General features: G+C 45.4%; 1 protein-coding gene across 7 annotated transcripts in view; it reads left to right on the plus strand.

The window, feature by feature from the left end:
- GRIP2 (glutamate receptor interacting protein 2) overlaps positions 1-19,956 on the plus strand; it is a 653,251-nt gene that overhangs the window by 551,791 nt on the left and 81,504 nt on the right. For all 7 annotated transcript variants that reach the window (XM_082265350.1, XM_082265349.1, XM_082265353.1 and 4 more), the window contains exons 11-12: positions 8,555-8,713; positions 11,666-11,852. In XM_082265350.1, coding sequence (XP_082121476.1) covers positions 8,555-8,713; positions 11,666-11,852 — 346 coding nt within the window. The remainder of the gene's footprint in view (positions 1-8,554; positions 8,714-11,665; positions 11,853-19,956) is intronic.

Here is a 19,956-nt window from a genome sequence, read left to right on the forward strand (position 1 = left end):
AAAGGGCGCCCGGCTGGTACTAGCGGGAAAGGCAAGACTCCTCCAGGAGGGTTCAAGAAGGGCTGGTCGGACAAGCAAAGGACCAACCCAGCCAAACCCGAAGCAAAGGAGTACACAGCCTGAAGGTGCGCCCCCACCCGGTTTCAGGGTGGGGGGACGTTTTCACCGGTATTCAGGACATTAGATCGAGCATCAACCACTACTACCGGTGCGATTCTTCCCTTCCAACATTTAAGTACTACAGGAAGCGGTAGTTACCGTTCCCTGAATAGATCTTTTCCTTTACCTTTTCCTAAGATTAGTCCCGATACCTCACAGGAATCGGATCTGGTTGACCAGATAGGCCAAGTAGCCTCTAGTCGGGTGACTTCGGTCCCTGAGGTTCAACCAGAAAAGATCACCTTTCCTGATAACTATCAGGTATCTGATAAATGTGTGGGAACAGAAAACGACCAGACTTTCTCGGATGGTCGGGGCCAGATACCTCTAGGGACGCCTGGTTCAGATTCTATCAGCGCCAGTGGTCCTAGAGATTCTAGGCTGGCCTCCTCAAGCCGGCCTGGCCGACTTGGACATGTTAGTCGTAGACGTTCCGTGGGAACTTCGTCTCAGGGAGTGTCTGTGGTCTCAAGGACCAATTTACCATCATGTTTTACAGTCGCTGGGTTTAATGGCCTGGCCATTGAGACCCAAGTACTGAAGGACAGAGGTTTGTCTACTTCAGTCATTCCTACCCTTATTAAAGCAAGGAAAGCGACTTCCAGCAAAGTCTATTATCACACATGGAAAACTTATATTGCGTGGTGCGAATCTTTAGGATTTCCTCCACGTACCTATTCGGTGACTCGAATATTGGCCTTTTTGCAACAAGGGGTTGAGCAGAAGCTAGCCTTGAGCACCATCAAGGGTCAAGTTTCAGCATTAGCAATTTTCTTTCAGAAGCCTTTAGCTACCAAATCCTTGGTGCGGAATTTCATCCAGGGGGTGCGGCACCTGGCTCCTCCAGTCCGCGTGCCCTTACCGCCCTGGGATCTTAATTTGGTTTTGTCGGTTCTACAGAAACCTCCCTTTGAAAACATCAGGGAGATTCCCTTGCTTACTTTATCCCAGAAGGTGGCCTTCTTGGTGGCTATTACTTCTGCTCGCAGGGTGTCAGAACTGGCTGCATTATCATGCCAGTCCCCATACCTAGTGATTCATAGGGATAAGGTAGTACTTCATCCTAAGCCATCTTTTCTTCCTAAGGTGGTTTCAGATTTTCATCTGAATGAAGATATTGTACTACCTTCCTTGTGTCCTCAGCCCAAGCATCATCGGGAACATGCGTTGCATTCCTTAGATGTGGTTCGGGCAATCAGGGTATACCTGAAAGCTACGGAATCTTTCCGTAAGACGGATTCACTTTTTGTGATCACGGATGGCCCCAGAAAGGGTTTGCCTGCATCTGCCGCGACCATTGCCAAATGGATTAGACAAACGGTGGTACAGGCTTATTCTATTAAGGGTCAGAGTCCTCCGTTCCCTGTTAGGGCGCACTCCACTCGAGCGCTCAGTACTTCCTGGGCCTTTCGCCATCAGGCGTCAGTGGTCCAGGTATGTAAGGCGGCCACCTGGTCGTCGGTACATACCTTTACAAAATTCTATAAAATTGATGTGACGGCATCGGCGGATGCCTCATTTGGCCGCAAGGTTTTGCAGGCCGCAATTTGAGGAGACCGGTGGTCTACCTCGAGAGTTTTTTTCTGTTTGAAAAAAAAAAAAAAATTTTTTTTCTCTTTTTTGTTGAGTCTCATCATTAAGGATGAGCATTGTAAACTTCTAGTTGGCACCGGTTGGGCCTTCTAGATTGGGATTTGATTTCATTTTCCCACCCCTCAGTTGTGATACTGCTCTGGGACGTCCCGAAGGTGGTGTATCACCGAGGACTACGTCTGTCAATGAGCGCTAGAGAAAAATGGATTTTTGTAAAATCTTACCGTAAAATCCTTTTCTCTTAGCTCATTGACAGACGTAGTCCCCGCCCCTCTGTTTTTTGAGTTGGGTTAAAATCTCTAAAGACTGCTTTTTCACATAACTGATTTGCTGAGGCAGAGAGAGAGAGGATATACCCTCTGGGACTGCCCCTAGGGTGTGGCCAGAGCTTTTTAATTTCCTGTCTAGTCCTGCTCCTGTGGAGGCAACATAACCCGAAGGTGGTGTATCACCGAGGACTACGTCTGTCAATGAGCTAAGAGAAAAGGATTTTACGGTAAGATTTTACAAAAATCCATTTTTCAAGGTGCCCATCAGATATTTTGGTTCTAATTTTGCCCTTTTTTCGCTTCATCCTTAAAAATGATCACTCCCATATAAAAGTGCTGCTAGGGATGGGAGAAGGGATAGAGTGGGATACTCCAAATTAAACTATTCACAATGGATGAGGACTCTCTCACTGATGATGCAGTCAGGCTGCAGATTCACCTTGCCACTAGATGAATTTTGGTTAAGTCTCTGTATAAATGACTTGTTTGGGTAGATTATCTTCAGGATACACTTCCAGTATCCCCTTTCACTCAACCGTCCTCTGACTATCCTACACCGGGGTGGCCCCCCTCAGGTCAGGCCCCTAGACACGATCCCCTGTACTCACGATACTGTTTTTCGAGGGTCTCCAGTGTCTCTACCCCTCGAGTCAGCGCGCCTGGACCTCTGGGTTCAGCTCCTATTCCTCTGGTTCCCAAGCCGATTGCCTGTGACCATGTTCCTCTGCTACAGAGGAGGAGGCAGCTGCCACCCTACTCACCAGCCAAAGACCCTGCAGCCCATGTGCTCCTGGCTTTTATACAGTATCCCATAATGCACCGAGACAATTAGTCTCTACCAATGACCGGGACTGTATCAAAACCTGTGTACCCATTGGTCAGGTTTCCTCCCACTGTCCAACATGCCTCCCTATTGGACCAGCTATCTAGACACAATGAATCGCATACTGAGCACACCGAGCAGACCTAACTCACAGATCCTGCTCTCTGATAGGCAGAAAGCAATATAGATTTGCCTGCTGCTCCTCTGATGGGCAGACAGAGCCAAAAACTATACTCTCTCACTAGCACCTACCTAGGAGGGTGCGACATTAGCACACCTAAAGTGAGAGTGTTTTCCAAGGGAACAATGAGGAGGAACGGAGGGTAAAATCTCCCCAGACTTTGTGTGCCTTGTCTATGTATGATAGACGCAGATTTTTATTAACCGGTTGCCGACCGACCACCTGCCGCCTTTTTACTGCGGCAGTGCAGCTCTCCTGCGCGAAACGGCGTAGATCTACATTTGTCGCGCGCCGGCAGCTAGGGGGAGAGTGCGCGCTGCCAACGGCATGCTCCCGCCCCTACTCGACAGTGGGGACTTCGATGCACAGGGCAGGCAGCTCCAATTTCCCCCTGTACACCCGCGATCGCTCCCCGCTGAGAGAGAGAACGGTCAGCTGTGTTGTAAACACAGCTGACCGTTCTTCTCTTTGGAATGATCACAGAGCCCCTGTGATCCTTCTATATAGGATCACAGGTCTCTATGGTCATTTCACAAGCCACGCCCCCCCACAGTTAGAATCACTCCCTTAGGCTCACATTTAACCCCTTGATCACCCACAATGTTAACCCCTTCCCTGCCAGTGTCATTATTACAGTAACAGTGTATATTTTTAGCACTGATTACTGTAGTAATGTCACTGGTCCCCCCAAAAATGTCAGTTAGGGGTCCGATCTGTCCGCCGCAATATCACAGTCCTGCTAAAAATTGCAGATCGCCGCATTACTAGTAAAAAAAAAAAGAAAATATAAAAATGACATAAATATTTTCCATAGATGCGATAACTTTTACGCACCAATCAAAATACACTTATTGGGATTTATTTTACCAAAAATTAGTAGCAGAAAACAAATTGGCCTAAAATGTTAAAAAAAATTAGATTTTTAAATTTATTATTTTATTTTTTTTGGGAATGTTATATAGCAGAAAGTGAAAAATATTGTTTTTTTCAATATAGTTTTTTTGTTTATAGTGCAAAAAATAAAAATCGCACAGGTGATCAAATGCCACTAAAAGAAACCTCTATTTGTGGGGAAAAAAAGGACATCGATTTTATTTGGGTACAGCATCGCACGACCGTGCAATTGTCCGTTAACCACTTTACTACCGCTTACGGGAATACTACTGCGGCAGAGTGGCTCGTTCCCGTCCAGTCACGTAGTATTAACGTGACTGGACTCCTCCCCTTCTGGGCGGCGCTTGCGCGGCGCCGGAGGCTCGCTCCCGCTGTTTTCATTCACAGCGGGAGTCGGGCCAGGGGAGGAGCAGCGGCGATCGCCGCTGCTCTTACCCGATCGTCGGGGATCGAGTCTGGAGATCCGCCCGCTGTGTGTAAACACAGCGGGCGGATCTCCATAGTGACAGGGAGTGACAGATCGGACTGTTCAGCATAGCTGGACATCCGATCTGTCCATGAATCACATAGTCACCTCCCCCCCTACACGTCAGTAAGCACCAGGCATACATTAACCCCTCCCTCTCCAATAAAATTAACCCCTTCCCTGCCAGTGTCATTTTTACAGTAACAGTGCATATATATAGCACTGATTACTGCAGTAATGTCACTGGTACCCCCAAAAGTGTCAAAAATGTCAGTCAGGGGTCCGGTCTGTCCGCCGCAATGTCGCAGTCCCGCAAAAAAAATCGCAGATCGCCGCCATTACGCGTTAAAAAAAAAACACCAAAAATGACAGAAATCTTTCCCTTTGTTAGTAAACGCAATAACTTTTGCGCAAACCAATCAAAATACGCTTATTGCGATTTTTTTTACCAAACATATGTAGCATAAAACAAATTGGCAAAAAACTTTTAAAAAAATTGGTTTTTACATCTTTTTTGGGGGGAATTTCATATAAAAAAATGTGAAAAATATTGTTATTTTTTCAAAATAAACGCTCTTTTTTTGTTTATAGCGCAAAAAGTAAAAATCGCACAGGTGATCAAATACCACCAAAAGAAAGCTCTGTTTGTGGGAGAAAAAGGACGTAAATTTCGTTTGGGTACGGCGTCGCACGACCGCGCAATTGTCAGTTGAAGTCGCACAGCGCCGAATCGCAAAAAGTGGCCTGGACGGAAGACAGCAAAATCCTCCGGTTGTAAAGTGGTTAAAGTAACCCAGTGCCGAATCACAAAATCTGGCCTGGTCATTAACCACTTGCCGACCGCTCATGTTGAGCCTACTGCGGCAAAGTGGTTCGTTTATCGTCAGGCGACGTAGACCTACGTCGCTGGACTCCCCTCCTTGTCTGCGGCGCGCGCGCCGCCGGAGGCTCGCTCCCGCTGTATTCAGTTACAGCGGGAGTCGGGCCAGGGGAGGAGAGGCGGTGATCACCGCTGCTCTTCCCTGATCGTCGGGGATCGAGTGTGGAGATCCGCCCGCTTGTGTAAACATATTGATAAAGCAGTGAATCTGACATTCACCAAACATTCGCTGCAGGTACATGTGTTTTCAGTGACCGTGATTGATTTGCCCCCAGTGGAAACTTGGTGAATGTCACTTCTTTAATAATATGCCCCTTAGTGTCGCTTTCAAAAGGGAGCCGTGTATTCTATATATATTCTTATCACAGTCAGGGATCTTTCAGAGTAATGCTCCATTAATAATGAAGCAGACGTTTGTCCCTGGAATAGGCATCGCCTAGTGCCCCCCCCCCCCCCCCCTCTGGTGGTGGCGGAGTTTAACACTACATCTGCCGACACACAGGAATGAGAAGATGCCGCCAGGCTGAGCGCTTCTACTATGATGATAAATGGCTGTCTGCAGCAGAGTGCACAATGCCAGGCAGATGCCAGTTACTAATTAGATGTTACTGTATTATCTAACCAAAGCCGGCACAATAACGAGCCCTTTACAGCTGGCCGGGGCACAAGAAGCTGCTTTTACCCTGCCAGGCACTGCGGGCTAATTAAAGGGTATGAGCTTAAAATAAATGTACAATACATTTTTCCTCCTGTGTCATTAACACATGATCACACCCCTTATACATACAGTGGTGTGAAAAAGTATTTGCACCCTTCCTGATTTTTTTTTTTTCTGCATATTTGTCACACTTAACCACTTCTGGACCGGAAGGACTTAACCCCCCCCCCCCCCCCCCCTTAATGACAAGGCCATTTTTTGCGATTCGTCAATGCGTTACTTTAACTGAAAATTGGGCGGTCGTACGACGCTGTACCTAAACAAAATTGATGTCCTTTTTTCCCCACAAATAGAGCTTTCTTTTGGTGGTACTTGATCACCTGTGCGATTTTTTTTTTTTTTTTTTTTTTTTTTTTTTGTGCTATAAACAAAAAAAAGAGCGATTAATTTTGTAAAAAAAAATTCTTTCACATTCTGATATATATATATATATATATATATATATATATATATATATATATATATTCCTAAAAAATAAAATTTTTACATCATTTTAGGCCAATTTTTATTCTGCTACATACTCTTGGTAAAAAGAAAAAAAAAATCCCAATAAGCGTATTTTGATTTGTTTGCGCAAAAGTTATTGTGTCTACAAACTAAGGGAAAGATTTATGTCATTTTTATTTATGTATTTGTTTTTACTAGTAATGGCGGCGCTCTGCGAATTTAGGCGGGACTGCGACATTGCGGCAGATAGCTCGGACACCTGACTGACATTTTTGACACTTTTTTTGGGGGGACCAGTGACATTAATACAGTAATCAGTGCTAAAAAAATATGCACTGTTACTGTAATAACTACACTGGCAGGGAAGGGGTTAACCTAGGGGTGATCAAGGGGTTAAACATGAGCCTAGGGGGTGTTTTCTAACCGTATAGGGAAGGGACTTGTAAAATGATCATAGAGACCTGTGATCCTATACAGAAGGATCACAGGCGCTCTGTGATCATTTCAGAGAGAAGGACGGTCGGCTGTGTTTACAACAGCTGCCCGTCCTTCTCTCTCAGTGGGGAGCGACCGCGGCTGCCGGCCCTGTGCATCAGCATCCCCACTGCCTAGCCTGCCGCTCGCCCCCCAGCACCACATGCGCGACTGACGTAGTACTACCTTTGTAAAAATGACATAGCAGCCCTTTCCAGACAGATGCATGTCCATTACTTTGTTTCTCATCTGTTGAATTCCTTTAGATCGCGGCATGATGTGTTGCTTTTTGAGATCTTTTAGCGTGCTTCACTTTGTTAGACAGCTTCCATTTAAGTGATTTTGTGATCCAACAGGTCTGGGAGGTGCGAGTGAAATGTAACTCTGCTTTCCAAAAATGTGGTTAATCACAGTTCATTTATGATTTAGAAAGGGGGGTGGGGGGCAATTACTTTTTCACATAGGGCCAGGCAGGTTTGGATAGCTTTTTTTTCCTTAAAAAATGAAATCGTCATTACAAAAATGCATTTTATATTTACTCGGGTTATCTTTGTGTAATATTAAAATAGTTTGATGATCTAAATCATTTAGTTGTGACAAATGCAAAAACATAAAAAATCTGGAAGGGGCAAATACTTTTTCACAGCACTTTACGTCTGTGTGTGCGTGTTCTGTTTTTGACGCAGTGATCAAGCGCTGTTATCTCGGCACAGAAACATGGATGCATATGTGAAGTGTGGGCCAGTGGCGGCCCATCCATTGGGGGCGCAGGGGTGCTGCCCCCCCTATCCATGCATCCGACCCCCTAATCTACATGCAATGGGGTTTTTTTTTTTTTTTTTTTTGAAACACATAATTAGAACCAGAGGCTCTAATAGGCTTCAAAAAAGGATGGGCTTGTGGCGCAGAACACTGCTCCCTGAGCCCACCCAGTTGTGTGACAAATGAATATTTGGTATTGTCACACGGATTCTCCTCCTGGCAAATCAGGAAGCAGGTCCTGAGATCCGTTTCCCGATTGGCCGCAAGGAAAAGCCATGCTATTGGCCAAGGAGGAGGAGGGAGGAGACGCAGGGGAAGTTGACCCACAGAGGAGACTGAGGGTGAAGCCACCGCCACCTCTTGCCAGTCCAGGGTGAGTGAGCCGGCGACCGGGGAGGGGGGGGGGGGTATGGTGTGCAGGCTGTAGCTGGTGTGTTCCAGGGGGAGGGTATGGTGTGCGGGCTGGTGTGGTCCTTCTGCCAGCCCATGGAGCACCAGCCGCCACTGGTGTGGGCAATAAAGTCTACCCTCTTTGCTGCCGCACATATGCCTTTGGTCTGCTATTGAGGATCACTACCCAGGAAATGCCCACTCAGAGCTTCTCTCTGCCCATGAACTTCAGTTTGCCAGCAATGCTGTGCTTACATTTTGTGAGCTAAAAGAATACTTAAATGAGATCTAGAAGAATATGTAAGAGAAGGTTATTTTTGTTCCTTGTTTACAAATGTGCCAAGGCCTGTTTTTATATATATATATATATATATATATATATATATATATATATATATATATATATATATATATATATATATATATAATATTCACCTTGTTCTGTATGAACTGGCCCTTTAATTAACATCTGTTTTCACACTGTTCTATCCTCCACAGCGTTGGTTGCCACCAATTTCTCCTCCTCGTCATCGGCAGGCACTCCTGGGTTTAGTAGCAGCCAAAATTCCAACACCCTCCCCCGTACTGCGCACCAGATGAGTCCAAGGACGACGATGACTAGAAGACGGCAGAGGAGAAAGGACCACAAGAGTTCCTGTAAATTGATGATTTTATTTTATTTTTTTCAATCCTGCTCTTGCACTGTCTTTGCGGTGTATTTATAAAAATTTTGCAGAGCTTTTTGTCCTGTGAAATTGCAAGTGCTTCCATCCTTGGCGAATGGGGGCAAAAATTAAATGTTATCCATTCCTAAAAAAATTAGTGGTTAAAGCGGAGTTCAACCCAAAAGTGGAACTTCCGCTTTAAGTGCTGCTGACCCCCTCACATGCAACATTTGGCATGTCATTTTTTTTTTGGGGGGGGGGGGGAGCGGGTACCTAGTTTTGACAGTTACCCACTACCCCGTCCGCTCGGGCCACCTTGGCGGCTCGAGGGAGGGTACTCCTCTCCCCCTCCCTCCCTGCAATCTTCTGGGACACGACACAGGTCCCAGAAGATTGACCGGCCATTCGGGACACGCAGAGCGACTCGCACATGCGCAGTGACGACCTGGCTGTGAAGCTGAAAGCTGTCACAGCCGGGTGCCCACATAGTGATGCTGAGGCGGAGGAAGAGGAGCGAGGCTTCGGGTGGCTGCATCCCTGGATTGTGGGACAGGTGAGTGTGTGTTTAATGTGTTTTTTAAAAATCACAAGCTGCACTTTTTGTAGCTGCTGACTTTAAAAAAAAAAACTGCTGGAACTCCGCTTTAAGGAAAATACAGCATTATGGCCACTAGATGGAGCTGACGATCATAGTAACTTAACCACTTGCTGACCAGCCGCCGTACATATACCAGAAATTGATGCTCTTTTTTTTTTTTTACTGCGCAAAAAATAAAAATCACACAGGTGATCAAATACCACCAAAAGAAAGCTCTGTTTGTGGGGAAAAAAGGACATCAATTTTATTTGGGTACAGCATCGCACAACCGCGCAATTGTCAGTTAAAGTAACGCAGTGCCAAATTGCTAATGCATTTGTTGCTTTAAGGTTGAAAAGGTTCAGGCATCGGTTTTGGCCCCTCACCCCCCTTTATTCATACCTGAGCCCTCATTCAATCCAGCACTCTGCACGTCTGCAGCTCTTCTCTCCCCTCACTTCCGTTTGTCTCCCTGGCTTTGCTGGGGCATCGGGAGCCATTGGTTCTCGCAGCTGTCAAAAAATAAATTTAGTTCAACCATTAAAAGAGAAAAAAAAAGAAAAAATTATACAATCCCATATACACAATCCTATACCTGCAGTTGTTCCAGAGGAAGGCGAAAAACCCCAGTAAAGCATGATCCAATTTGTTCCAGCAGGGAAAAAAATTCCTTCCTGATCCCCGGAGAGAGGCAATCTGATAATCTCTGGATCAACTTTACCTATAAATATTAGTACCCAGTTATATTATGTACACCTAGGAAAGAATCCAGGACTTTTTTAAAGCAATTTACTGAGCTGGTCAGAACCACCTCTGGAGGGAGTCTATTCCACATTTTCACAGCTCTTACTGTGAAGAAACCTTTTCGTATTTGGAGACAAAATCAGTTTTCCTCTAGACAAAAAGAGCGCCCCCTTGTCCTTTGTGTTGACCTTAAAGTGAATAACTCAACACCAAGTTCACTATATGGACCCCTTATGTATTTATACATGTCGATCATATCCCCCCTTAATCCCCTCTTCTCAAGAGAGAATAAATTCAGTTCCTCTAATCTTTCCTCATAGCTGAGCTCCTCCATGCCTCTTATCAGTTTGGTTGCCCTTCTCTGCACTTTCTCCAGTTCCCTGATATCCTTTTTAAGAACTGGTGCCCAAAACTGAACTGCATACTCCAGATGAGGTCTTACTAATGATTTGTACAGGGGCAAAATATCTCTCTCTCTGGAGTCCATGCCTCTGGTAATACAAGAAAGGACTTTGCTTGCTTTGGAAACAGCAGCTTGGCATTGCATTCTATTATTAAGCTTATGATCTACCAGAACACCCAGATCCTTCTCCGCTATAGATTCCCCCAGTTCTACTCCCCCTAGTATGTATGATACATGCATATTCTTAGCCCCCAAGTGTATAACTTTACATTTATCAACATTAAACCTCATTTGCCACATAGTTGTCCAATGAAACAGTGCATTGAGGTCAGCTTGTAAGTTGGAGACATCCTGTAAGGAAGTTATTCCACTGCAAAGCTTGGTGGCATCTGCAAAGACTGAAATTGTACCTTTAATCCCAGACCCTATATCATTTATAAAGATATTGAAAAGTAAAGGTCCCAACACTGAACCTTGGGGTACACCACTGATAACCTTAGACCATTCAGAGTAAGAATCATTAACCACTACTCTCTGAATTCTGCCTTTTATCCAATTTTGTATCCAATTACAAACTGATCTTTCCAAGCCAGTAGACTTTATTTTACACATTAGCCGTAGTGGGGGAGCGTTGACCCGTACAGTGCGGGCAGAGCCCCGCTGCATGGGAAACCATGTTTTTATTTATTTTTTGCCCGGAGTTGGGCTTTTAGTATTTATTATGATCATCCGCTCCATCTAGTGGCCACAATGCAATATTTTCCTGATTTACTGTATTCTGTTTAAATTAATAATATTCCACCTGAAGAGAAAATAGCCTTCTAACAATTGATTTTGCCTTCTTTGCATAGAACAAATGTAGATGTTGCTGGAAGGATAGCTTTGTATTCATTCAGTGGGTAGTCTGTCTTCATTCGGGAGTATCTGTTAGATGAGATCAATGTTTCTTGTGTCATCTGATCTTATCTTGGTATAAAATGGGTGGTGTGCTTTTACCATTGCTTTTAGTTTATGATCGGAATATGTGTGCAATTATTTTATTTTGCCAGTATATGGGATTAGGGGATTTTTCTTTATTCTGATTATTAAAAAAGAAGTTGTAGTTTCTCTATGGCTGGAGGACCAATAGCTGCTCAATATTTTACGATACCTCCAATAACCTGCTAGCCACACCTAATGATGCCTCTATGTAATGCCTGTCTTTTTTTTTTTTTCCCCAGTGTCCCTTTCTTCCAGTACTGTGGGTCCTGGCGGTCAGATCATACACACGGAAACCACAGAGATAATCCTTCGGGGTGACCCCTTAAATGGATTTGGGATTCAGCTGCAGGGAGGAATATTCGCAACAGAGACGTTGTCATCACCCCCGCTGATAAGATTCATAGAGCCGGACAGCCCAGCTGAGAGGTGAGATCTTCGCTACATAGATAAATTCACTCATCAACACCCGTATTTGGTGTGTAACATGTTCAGCAACCCCCTCAGGGGGAGGGGGGGGGGGGGGCTTTGCACCGGCTGTCACATCTGAAATTTGGGCGACTGTGTGGCACAGCCCCATCCTTCATTTACAGAGATGTGAATGAGGAAACTACAAGTCCTGTCTGCCTCTGCAACAGATGTGTAATTTCACTGGACTATGAGTTTGCTGATCAGCACGTTTGTAAATAGCTTCACACTCAGGGCCACTAATAAGGCAGTACAGCCAGCCCTCGTGTACCGGGCCCATGCCCAATCGGTTCAAAAGGGGGGCCCAGGCACCTGCTGAGCAGGAGCAACTGCTGTACTGCCTTATTGCCAATTCCTGTGGTTCCCCCTGCAGCTCTGCTGACTTTTTCTGTTTTCTACCTTCGGCTGCACTACAGGGGGATTGGTATCTGCATCCCCACTCCCCTGCTGTCCAGGCCCGTCTTCTGTGTGGCCCTCTCCCCTCCAGCATTGCCAACTTCTCCCCTCTCTTCTGCTGCCAACGGCTGCAGAGGGCACACAGGGGGATGTTTCAGGATGGAGAGAGGGTGTGTGCAGTAAATATGTTCTATTTACCAGCCTCTTTCTTTCCTGAATTGACACTAATCACTCATTATGTCCATTTAACACTGAAGCATAGTAAATTGTGTACATATGTGAAAAAAAAAAAAAGGAGGGGGGCCCTTTCAGGTAGGCTGTATGGGGCCCCGTGATTTCTAAAAGCAGCCCTTCAGCTTTCAAATTGAAAGTCTGTACAGACGTACAAGCAGAAAGCTGGAGAGTGGAAGAGCCTGCCATTGCACCCGCGATCTGCTAATTGCACTTTGCAGACACACGTGGAATAAAAAATAATAAATGCATAACTTTCTACTCGCAAAAATATGTGCATTTATTATTATTATTTTTATTTTTTTTTAAAGGTGAATCAGCCTTTAAAAATGCCAGAGGTACAGGAAAATAGCTGTTTATCTTCCAGAAATCCAGCGAGCTCCCTGTTTTTTTGCAGTGCCACTGCTGCACTTAAATCATAACCTGTGTTGTCAGTCCTGCCCAAGTTCTTCCCTGCTGGACTACAGTACACCTACTCCTTATATTATGACGATTAGAAGAAGAGGGATGGTTCTAGAAGTCCAAAGGGAAAACAGGGCATTTATCCAGAATTTGCACCAGTGCAATATTCACCACTACCACTGAGTCGGTATAAAGAGAATCCGTTAAGATTGAACAAAACTATTGTTTTTAGCGTGGGAATTGGTTTTCGGCGTTGATATCTAAAGTATATGTGAACCCTCACCTTGTAAAACAACCTATTACGATTAAAATAGAAATGCAAGGCAAAATGTTTGTGTATGTTTGTTTATATAAACATATGTAAAAAAAAAAAAATATATATATATATATATATATATATATATATATATATATATATATATTTTTTTTTTTTTATTTATACATTTTGCTTTTGTATTTATGTATGTGTTTATATTATATACTGTATATACTGTGTATATATACTGTGGAAAAGCAGCAGTGCACTGAACTTCCCAGTAAATGGGGGGGCGCATGTCAGCACAAGTCTTGGCCGTTGGAGGGCAGGCAGGTTGTTCTCCCAGCACAGCCAGGAAACTGACCACGCTGAGATAGATGTGCTCTCATGCCTAGCGTGGTCAGTTTGAAATAGGCAAGCAGGGGGACTGGCAGGATCACCAGGGATTTCAGACAAAGGAAGTAATACAAAAAGGATAATTATTAGCACAAATATATGGTACAACAGACTAGGGATAGACCAATATGTTTTTTTCAGGGCCGATACTGATACCAATATTTTGGTCACAACGTATCGGTGTCGGCCGATATGGGCCGATATTTTTTACATTTAAAGTTTTGAACAAAATCTGGTACTGAACATGTTTCATTTTTGTTTAATGCTTACTGGCTGGCTGGCTGGCACCCTGTGGTGTATGGCTTGCTGGCACCCTGTGGTGGATGGCTGGCTGGCTGGCACCCTGTGGTGGATGGCTGGCTGGCTGGCACCCTGTGGTGGATGGCTGGCTGGCTGGCACCCTGTGGTGGATGGCTGGCACCCTGTGGTGGATGGCTGGCTGTCTGGCACCCTGTGGTATTGCCTTAGTGCTACGGATGACACCCAGTGCCATCTTAAGAGCATTAAAGGGCCCCGGGCAATGCAGTACACTGGGGCCCCGCCTACACAATCACCCATGAGAATAAAAATGCAATGCGATATTTATTGGTACAGCAGCGCCAGGCTAATGACAGCTTCCAAGTTGGGTGGCTGGGTCCGGTGAACATACACACGGATGGGAGTCAGACTCGACTGTCCTGTGTGTGCCTGTTCCCGTGGAGGCGGACAGGCATTCCTGCAGTTGTGGGCTCCCCCTCCGTGGCCCAAGTGGCCTGACAGCAGCGCAGGGCCGACAGGCGCTTGCCACCTGCTAAGTTCAGCGGAGGGGTGCACACGGGAATCTGGACTAATGCTTGGCTGGGGCTGGGTCGCTGGGCAGGTGAGGCCCCCCTGGGCAACTGTCCAGCATGCCCATTTGGTAAGACGGTCCTGATGACACCAGGTCTCTTGGGATTCAGAAGCGTTGTCGCCCCTGCACAGATGCACAGATTGGGCGGAGCTTGTCATGTGACCACATAGAAAAACTTAACTATTTACATTGCAATTTATTATAAAATGAATGCAGGGAATGTAAAAGCATTTCAAAGTTGGAGGATTGTATTGACCCTTCTTCTGTTCTTTTATTAGAACGTCGCTGCTTTAAACCATGGCGGTCTGCAAATAATCTGCTGACGCTAATCTGCTTTGTGCAGAGTATGCTGGGAGTTAGGATTGCGGGTAGAATCTGCAACTTCTGCACTAGAGCCAGGCTCAGGGAGACGTGTGCGAGGCGCTTGGGGCGGAACAGCAGCGAGTCCGAAAAGCTCAGACTTTGTCAGAATGACATATCTGGTGCAGCGTGCGTGAAATGAGAGGTAACCAGGCTTGCAGGGACACGCTCTGCCCTGGCACAAGGACACTCAATCTATCCATGAGCTCCACGCTCACAGCTAATTGACTGCAGATTTTAATTAGCCTCCGCATTGACACCCGGGAAGGACTGTGCCTCTCTGCGTAGTCTGTGGCCCGGATACAAAGCGCATGGCGCGTCCGATCGAATCACTTCCAGAGAACTAAATTACATAGACTGTTCCCTCCATCGTCTCGGTGGATGGGGTCATGGCTGGGCCTTGAGGCCAGCAGCCGTTGGGAGTCCCTGCAGAGGGTGACCCTCAATGGGAGCTTTGTCTGTCCTACTGCTCTTCTTTAACCACTGCAGCCCCGGAAAACCGATGCCTGAACATTTTCAACCTTAATGCAAGAAATGTTTAGGCTTTACAACCACTTTAACCACTTCTGGACCGGAAGGTTTTCCCCCTTAATGACCAGGCCATTTTTTACGATTCTTTAACTGACAATTGCGCGGTCGTGCGCCGCTGTACCCAAATAAAATTTGTGTTCCTTTTCTCACACAAATAGAGCTTTCTTTTGCTCTGGTCACCTGTGCGATTTTTATTTATTGCGCTATAAACAAAAAAAGAGCGACAATTCGGAAAAAAAAACAATATTTTTCACATTCTGCTATATAACATTCCCAAAAAATAAAAAATAAAAAATCACAAATTTTCATCCTTTTAGGCCAATTTATCCACTTGCCGACCGCCGCACGACTATCTACGTCGGCGGTCAGTCCCTCACAGGCAAAGTGACGTAGGGCTACGTCGCTAGCTTGTGAGGGTTTAGGGAGCGAGCGCGCGCCGCCGGAGGCGCGCTCCCGCGTGGTCACGGACCCCCCTGCGCGTGTGACCGTCGGACCCGATGTCCGCCGGTCACTCTGCGATCGGCGGGGGAGAGGGAGAAAGTCAGGCGGCTTGTGTAAACAAGCTGCCTGTCATTCTCCCCTGTGTATGAAGGATGATCATACGGTTCTACTATGTAGAACCGTTGATCACTCTTCATACATCTGAAGCCACAGCCAATCACAGTAGAAAGCACGCCCCTAGGGACACACATAGCCCCTCCCTTTCAAAAAAAGTTAACCCCTTCATTGCCAGTGTATTTTTACAGTAACATTGCATATGTATAGCACTGATTACTGTAGAAATGTCACTGGTAACCCCAAAAGTGGCAAAAATGTCAGTCAAGGGTCCGATCTGTCCGCCGCAATGTCGCAGTACCGCAAAAAAAATCGCAGATCGCCGCCATTACGCGTAAAAAAAAAAAAACAACAAAAATTACAAAAATCTTTCCCTTTGTTAGTAAACGCGATAACTTTTGCGCAAACCAATCAAAATACGCTTTTTGCGATTTTTTTTTTTTTTACCAAACATAGGTAGCATAAAAACAAATTGGCCGAAAATGTTAAAAAAATTTTGATTTTTACATTTTTTTGGGGGGGAATTTCATATAAAAAAATGTGAAAAATATTGCTATTTTTGCAAAATGTACGCTCTTTTTTTGTTTATAGCGCGTGATCAAAAAATCGCACAGGTGATCAAATACCACTAAAAGAAAGCTCTGTTTGTGGGAAAAAAAGGACGCCAAATTCGTTTAGATACAGCGTCGCACGACCGCGCAATTGTCCGTTAAAGTCACGCAGTGCCGAATCGCAAAATACCCCCTGGTCAGGAAGGGGGTAAAATCTTCCGGGGCTTAAGTGGTTAAATTGTGCTAGATATTTTTGGTATAAAAAATCCCAATAAGCGTATTTTGATTGGTTTGCTCAAAACTAGGGAAAAGATTTGTCCTTTTTTTTTTTATTTTTTTTTAATTTTTTTATTTATAAAAAAAAATGGCAAGAAGCATATTTTGATTGGTTTGCGCAAAAGCTATTGTGTCTACAAACTATGGGAAAGATTTGTCATTTTTATTTATTTTTTACTAGTAATGGCGGCGATCTGCGATTTTTAGTGGGACTGCGACATTGCAGCGGACAGATCGGACCCCTAACTGACATTTTTGACACTTTTGGGGGGGCCAGTGACATTACTACAGTAATCAGTGCTAAAAATATGCACTGATACTGTAATAATGACACTGGCAGGGAAGGGGTTAGCTCAGGGGCGATCAAAGGGTTAAGTGTGAGCCTAGGGGAGTGTTTTCTAACTGTGAGGGGGATGGGCTTCTGGAATCAACACAGAGACCTGTGATCCTAAACAGGAGGATCAGGGGTCCCCTAGCCACTTACCGCAAATTGACGTAGCCGTACGTCGGCAGACTTTACGGGGTTATACCGGGATGATGCCTCTAGCTAGAGGCATCATCCCGGTACCGTTGTTTAGAGCCGGCGGTCGGCTTTCCAGCGGTAACGACCGATGCGGCAGACCCGAGCACCCAGCCGGCACGTCCGCTGGCTGGATGGAGTCCCGATCTAAGCCAGATGTGGCTTCGATTGGGTCTCCGATGACGTAACCCGGAGGCGGCGTCCATGACGTCACGTCCGGGTTACTCTGCTGCAATAGGCGGCAGATTCAAAAAACGAGTGTATTCAAAAATGCAGTTTTCGGCGTTTTGCATACATGGAAGTGCAGAGGAGGGGTTTGGGGTCTTTTAGACCCTCGATCCCTCCATAAAGAGTACCTGTCACTGCATATTGCTGTCACAAGGGATGTTTACATTGCTCTTGACAGCAATAAAAGTGATCAGATTTTTTTTTTTTAAAAAAAACCTGTGTTAAAATTAAAAAAAAAAAAAAAAATAAATTTTATCCGTCACCGTTAGCTCGCCCACGAAAGAAAGCATATACGGAAGTCCTGCCGCGAATGAAATCACTGTTCAAACCACACATGTGAGGTATCGCCGCGATCGCCAGAGCGTGGGCAATAATTAAAAAAATAGAGCTACACTCTAACTCTAAACTGGTAACCGTTAAAAAAAATTTAATGCGTCGCCTATTGAGATCTCTATTGACCGTAGTTTGTCGCCATCCCACGGGTGTGCGCAATTTTAAACCGTAACATGTTGGGTATCTATTTACTCGGCGTGACATCGTCTTTCACAATATGCAAAAAATGGGCTAACTTTACTGTTTAGTTTTTTTTTTTAAATGCAGTGAAATGCGATTTTTCGTAATTTTTCCAAAAAAATGGCGTTTTAAAGACCGCTGCGCAAATACCGCTTGACGAAAAATATTGCAATGACCGCCATTTTATTCTCCAGAGTCTTTGCTAAAAAAAAAAAAAATAAATATATATATTGTTTGGGGGTTCTAAGTAATTTTCTAGCAAAAAATACTGGTTTTAACTTGTAAACATAAAGTGTCAAAAATAGGCCTGGTGGGTAAGTGGCTAGGCATACACTTAACCGTTTGATCGCCAACAACAGCAGACCATCGTTCTTTTTCCACCGGGAGCGATCGTGGGTGCCCGGTGGCAATTGCGGCCGCTGGCCCCATGGATCAGCATCCCCGCTGCCTAATGGGGACGGACGCGCGCTCCCAGGAGCGCTCCCATAAACCGCTGTAGAGGTGCGGCCGAGCCAGCTTGCCGCAGAATATCTGTAGCGGGCGGTCGGCTGGCAAGTAATAAAAGTGGCTGTAAACCGCAGACATGAAATATGAACAAAGCATATCCCTCTATAGTGTGTCCTTGTTTCAATTCAAAGCACTAAGTGTCACTTTAGATTGCTTCTTCCTCCCTCTTCTATCAGTTCGAGTCACTTCTGAGAAGTTTTCCTGAAAAAAATGGACACGGGGGAAGGAGCTCCAGCACAGCTTGATGGCCTTAGCTCTGTTCCTGTGTGGTAGGGGGGGTGGGGGGGGGGTGTGGGGGGGGGGGTGTCCCATCCTTCCAATCAGCTCTCCGCCCCCTTTTTTTCGGAATTCTCAGCAAGCTGTATAAATTCTGGACTTTGAATAGATGTAGAGAAGAGAAGACTGCAGATAAGTGGGTACAACTTATGTAGGATTGGTGTCATCTCTGTGTATCACCTGAGGGCAGTCACTTCACTTGGTATATGGAAGGGCTTACAACCACTTTCTGCCTGTATTTTGCCTTCCCTGGTTCATATTTTTTCCATCACAACAAATATGCTGATTAATTTTGGAAATGAAACCTTTCCATTTGCATTACATACCTTTTTTTTTATTTTTTATTTTAGACCCAATGATGCTTCTTTATGTGATGCAGGCAAATCATGGCTGGTGGGAGGGGCCAAAAGGGTACTGTAGACCTGTGCCTTGCCTCAGTGCTCTTCTCGTGAGCCCTCAGCTCTGATGCAAGCAGTGGGTTGGCTCTTGGGAGGAGTTATGCAAATATGAAAGTACCTTGAAGAGTTGGTGTCAGTCTGAAGAGTTGGAGTTCCTTGGCAGTCTGCATTTGTATGGTGATGCTGAGCCTCCATGATTGAAAAAAAACTGAAATCCAATGAATAATGGGGTGGGCCAGGGACAGGCAGGGAAGGAAAGAGCTAAATGATGCTGGATGTCCTCCTGTCAAGAAGTGAGGTGGGGCTCGATCTGACTTGCTGCAGCTTCTAATGCACAGTGTGAGAAGCTCACAGTGTGCAGTGAAATCCGAGTAAGCCAATTCAGTCCAGGAGAGGAGCAGGTACAACTGTGCAAGACTGAAGAGAAGGCCGGAGGTCAGATTTAACATTCCACCCTTGGGGTTCTTTATGACTGCTGCCCCCCCCCCCCCCTGGGTTTCAAAGCTTTTATCCCACCTTGCAGTACAATATGACCTACTTTAAAACGCTAAGACCTGTAGGACTAAGCTTCGGTGGGCAGGGCGAAACGCGTCGGATGGGGGCATGGTTTTTGGATCAGCGCTTGATGAGGCCATTTAGAAGCCATACTTATACTCTGGTCAGGTTGGGAGTGCGGCATTCCCCATTAGTGAGCCTGTATGCCGACACCCCTATTCCTGAAGTCCAGGAGGATTGAAATCTTCCTCTCGCTTAGAGCGGCGCTCCAAGTTTCATTTCGGGTCACAGCTTCTTAACCACTTCCCACGAATCGACGTACCTGTACGTCGGCTTGCAGAACTG

Source organism: Pelophylax lessonae, assembly GCF_965119305.1.
Source record: "Pelophylax lessonae genome assembly, chromosome: 8".
In the NCBI taxonomy this organism is placed as follows: Eukaryota; Metazoa; Chordata; class Amphibia; order Anura; family Ranidae; genus Pelophylax; species Pelophylax lessonae.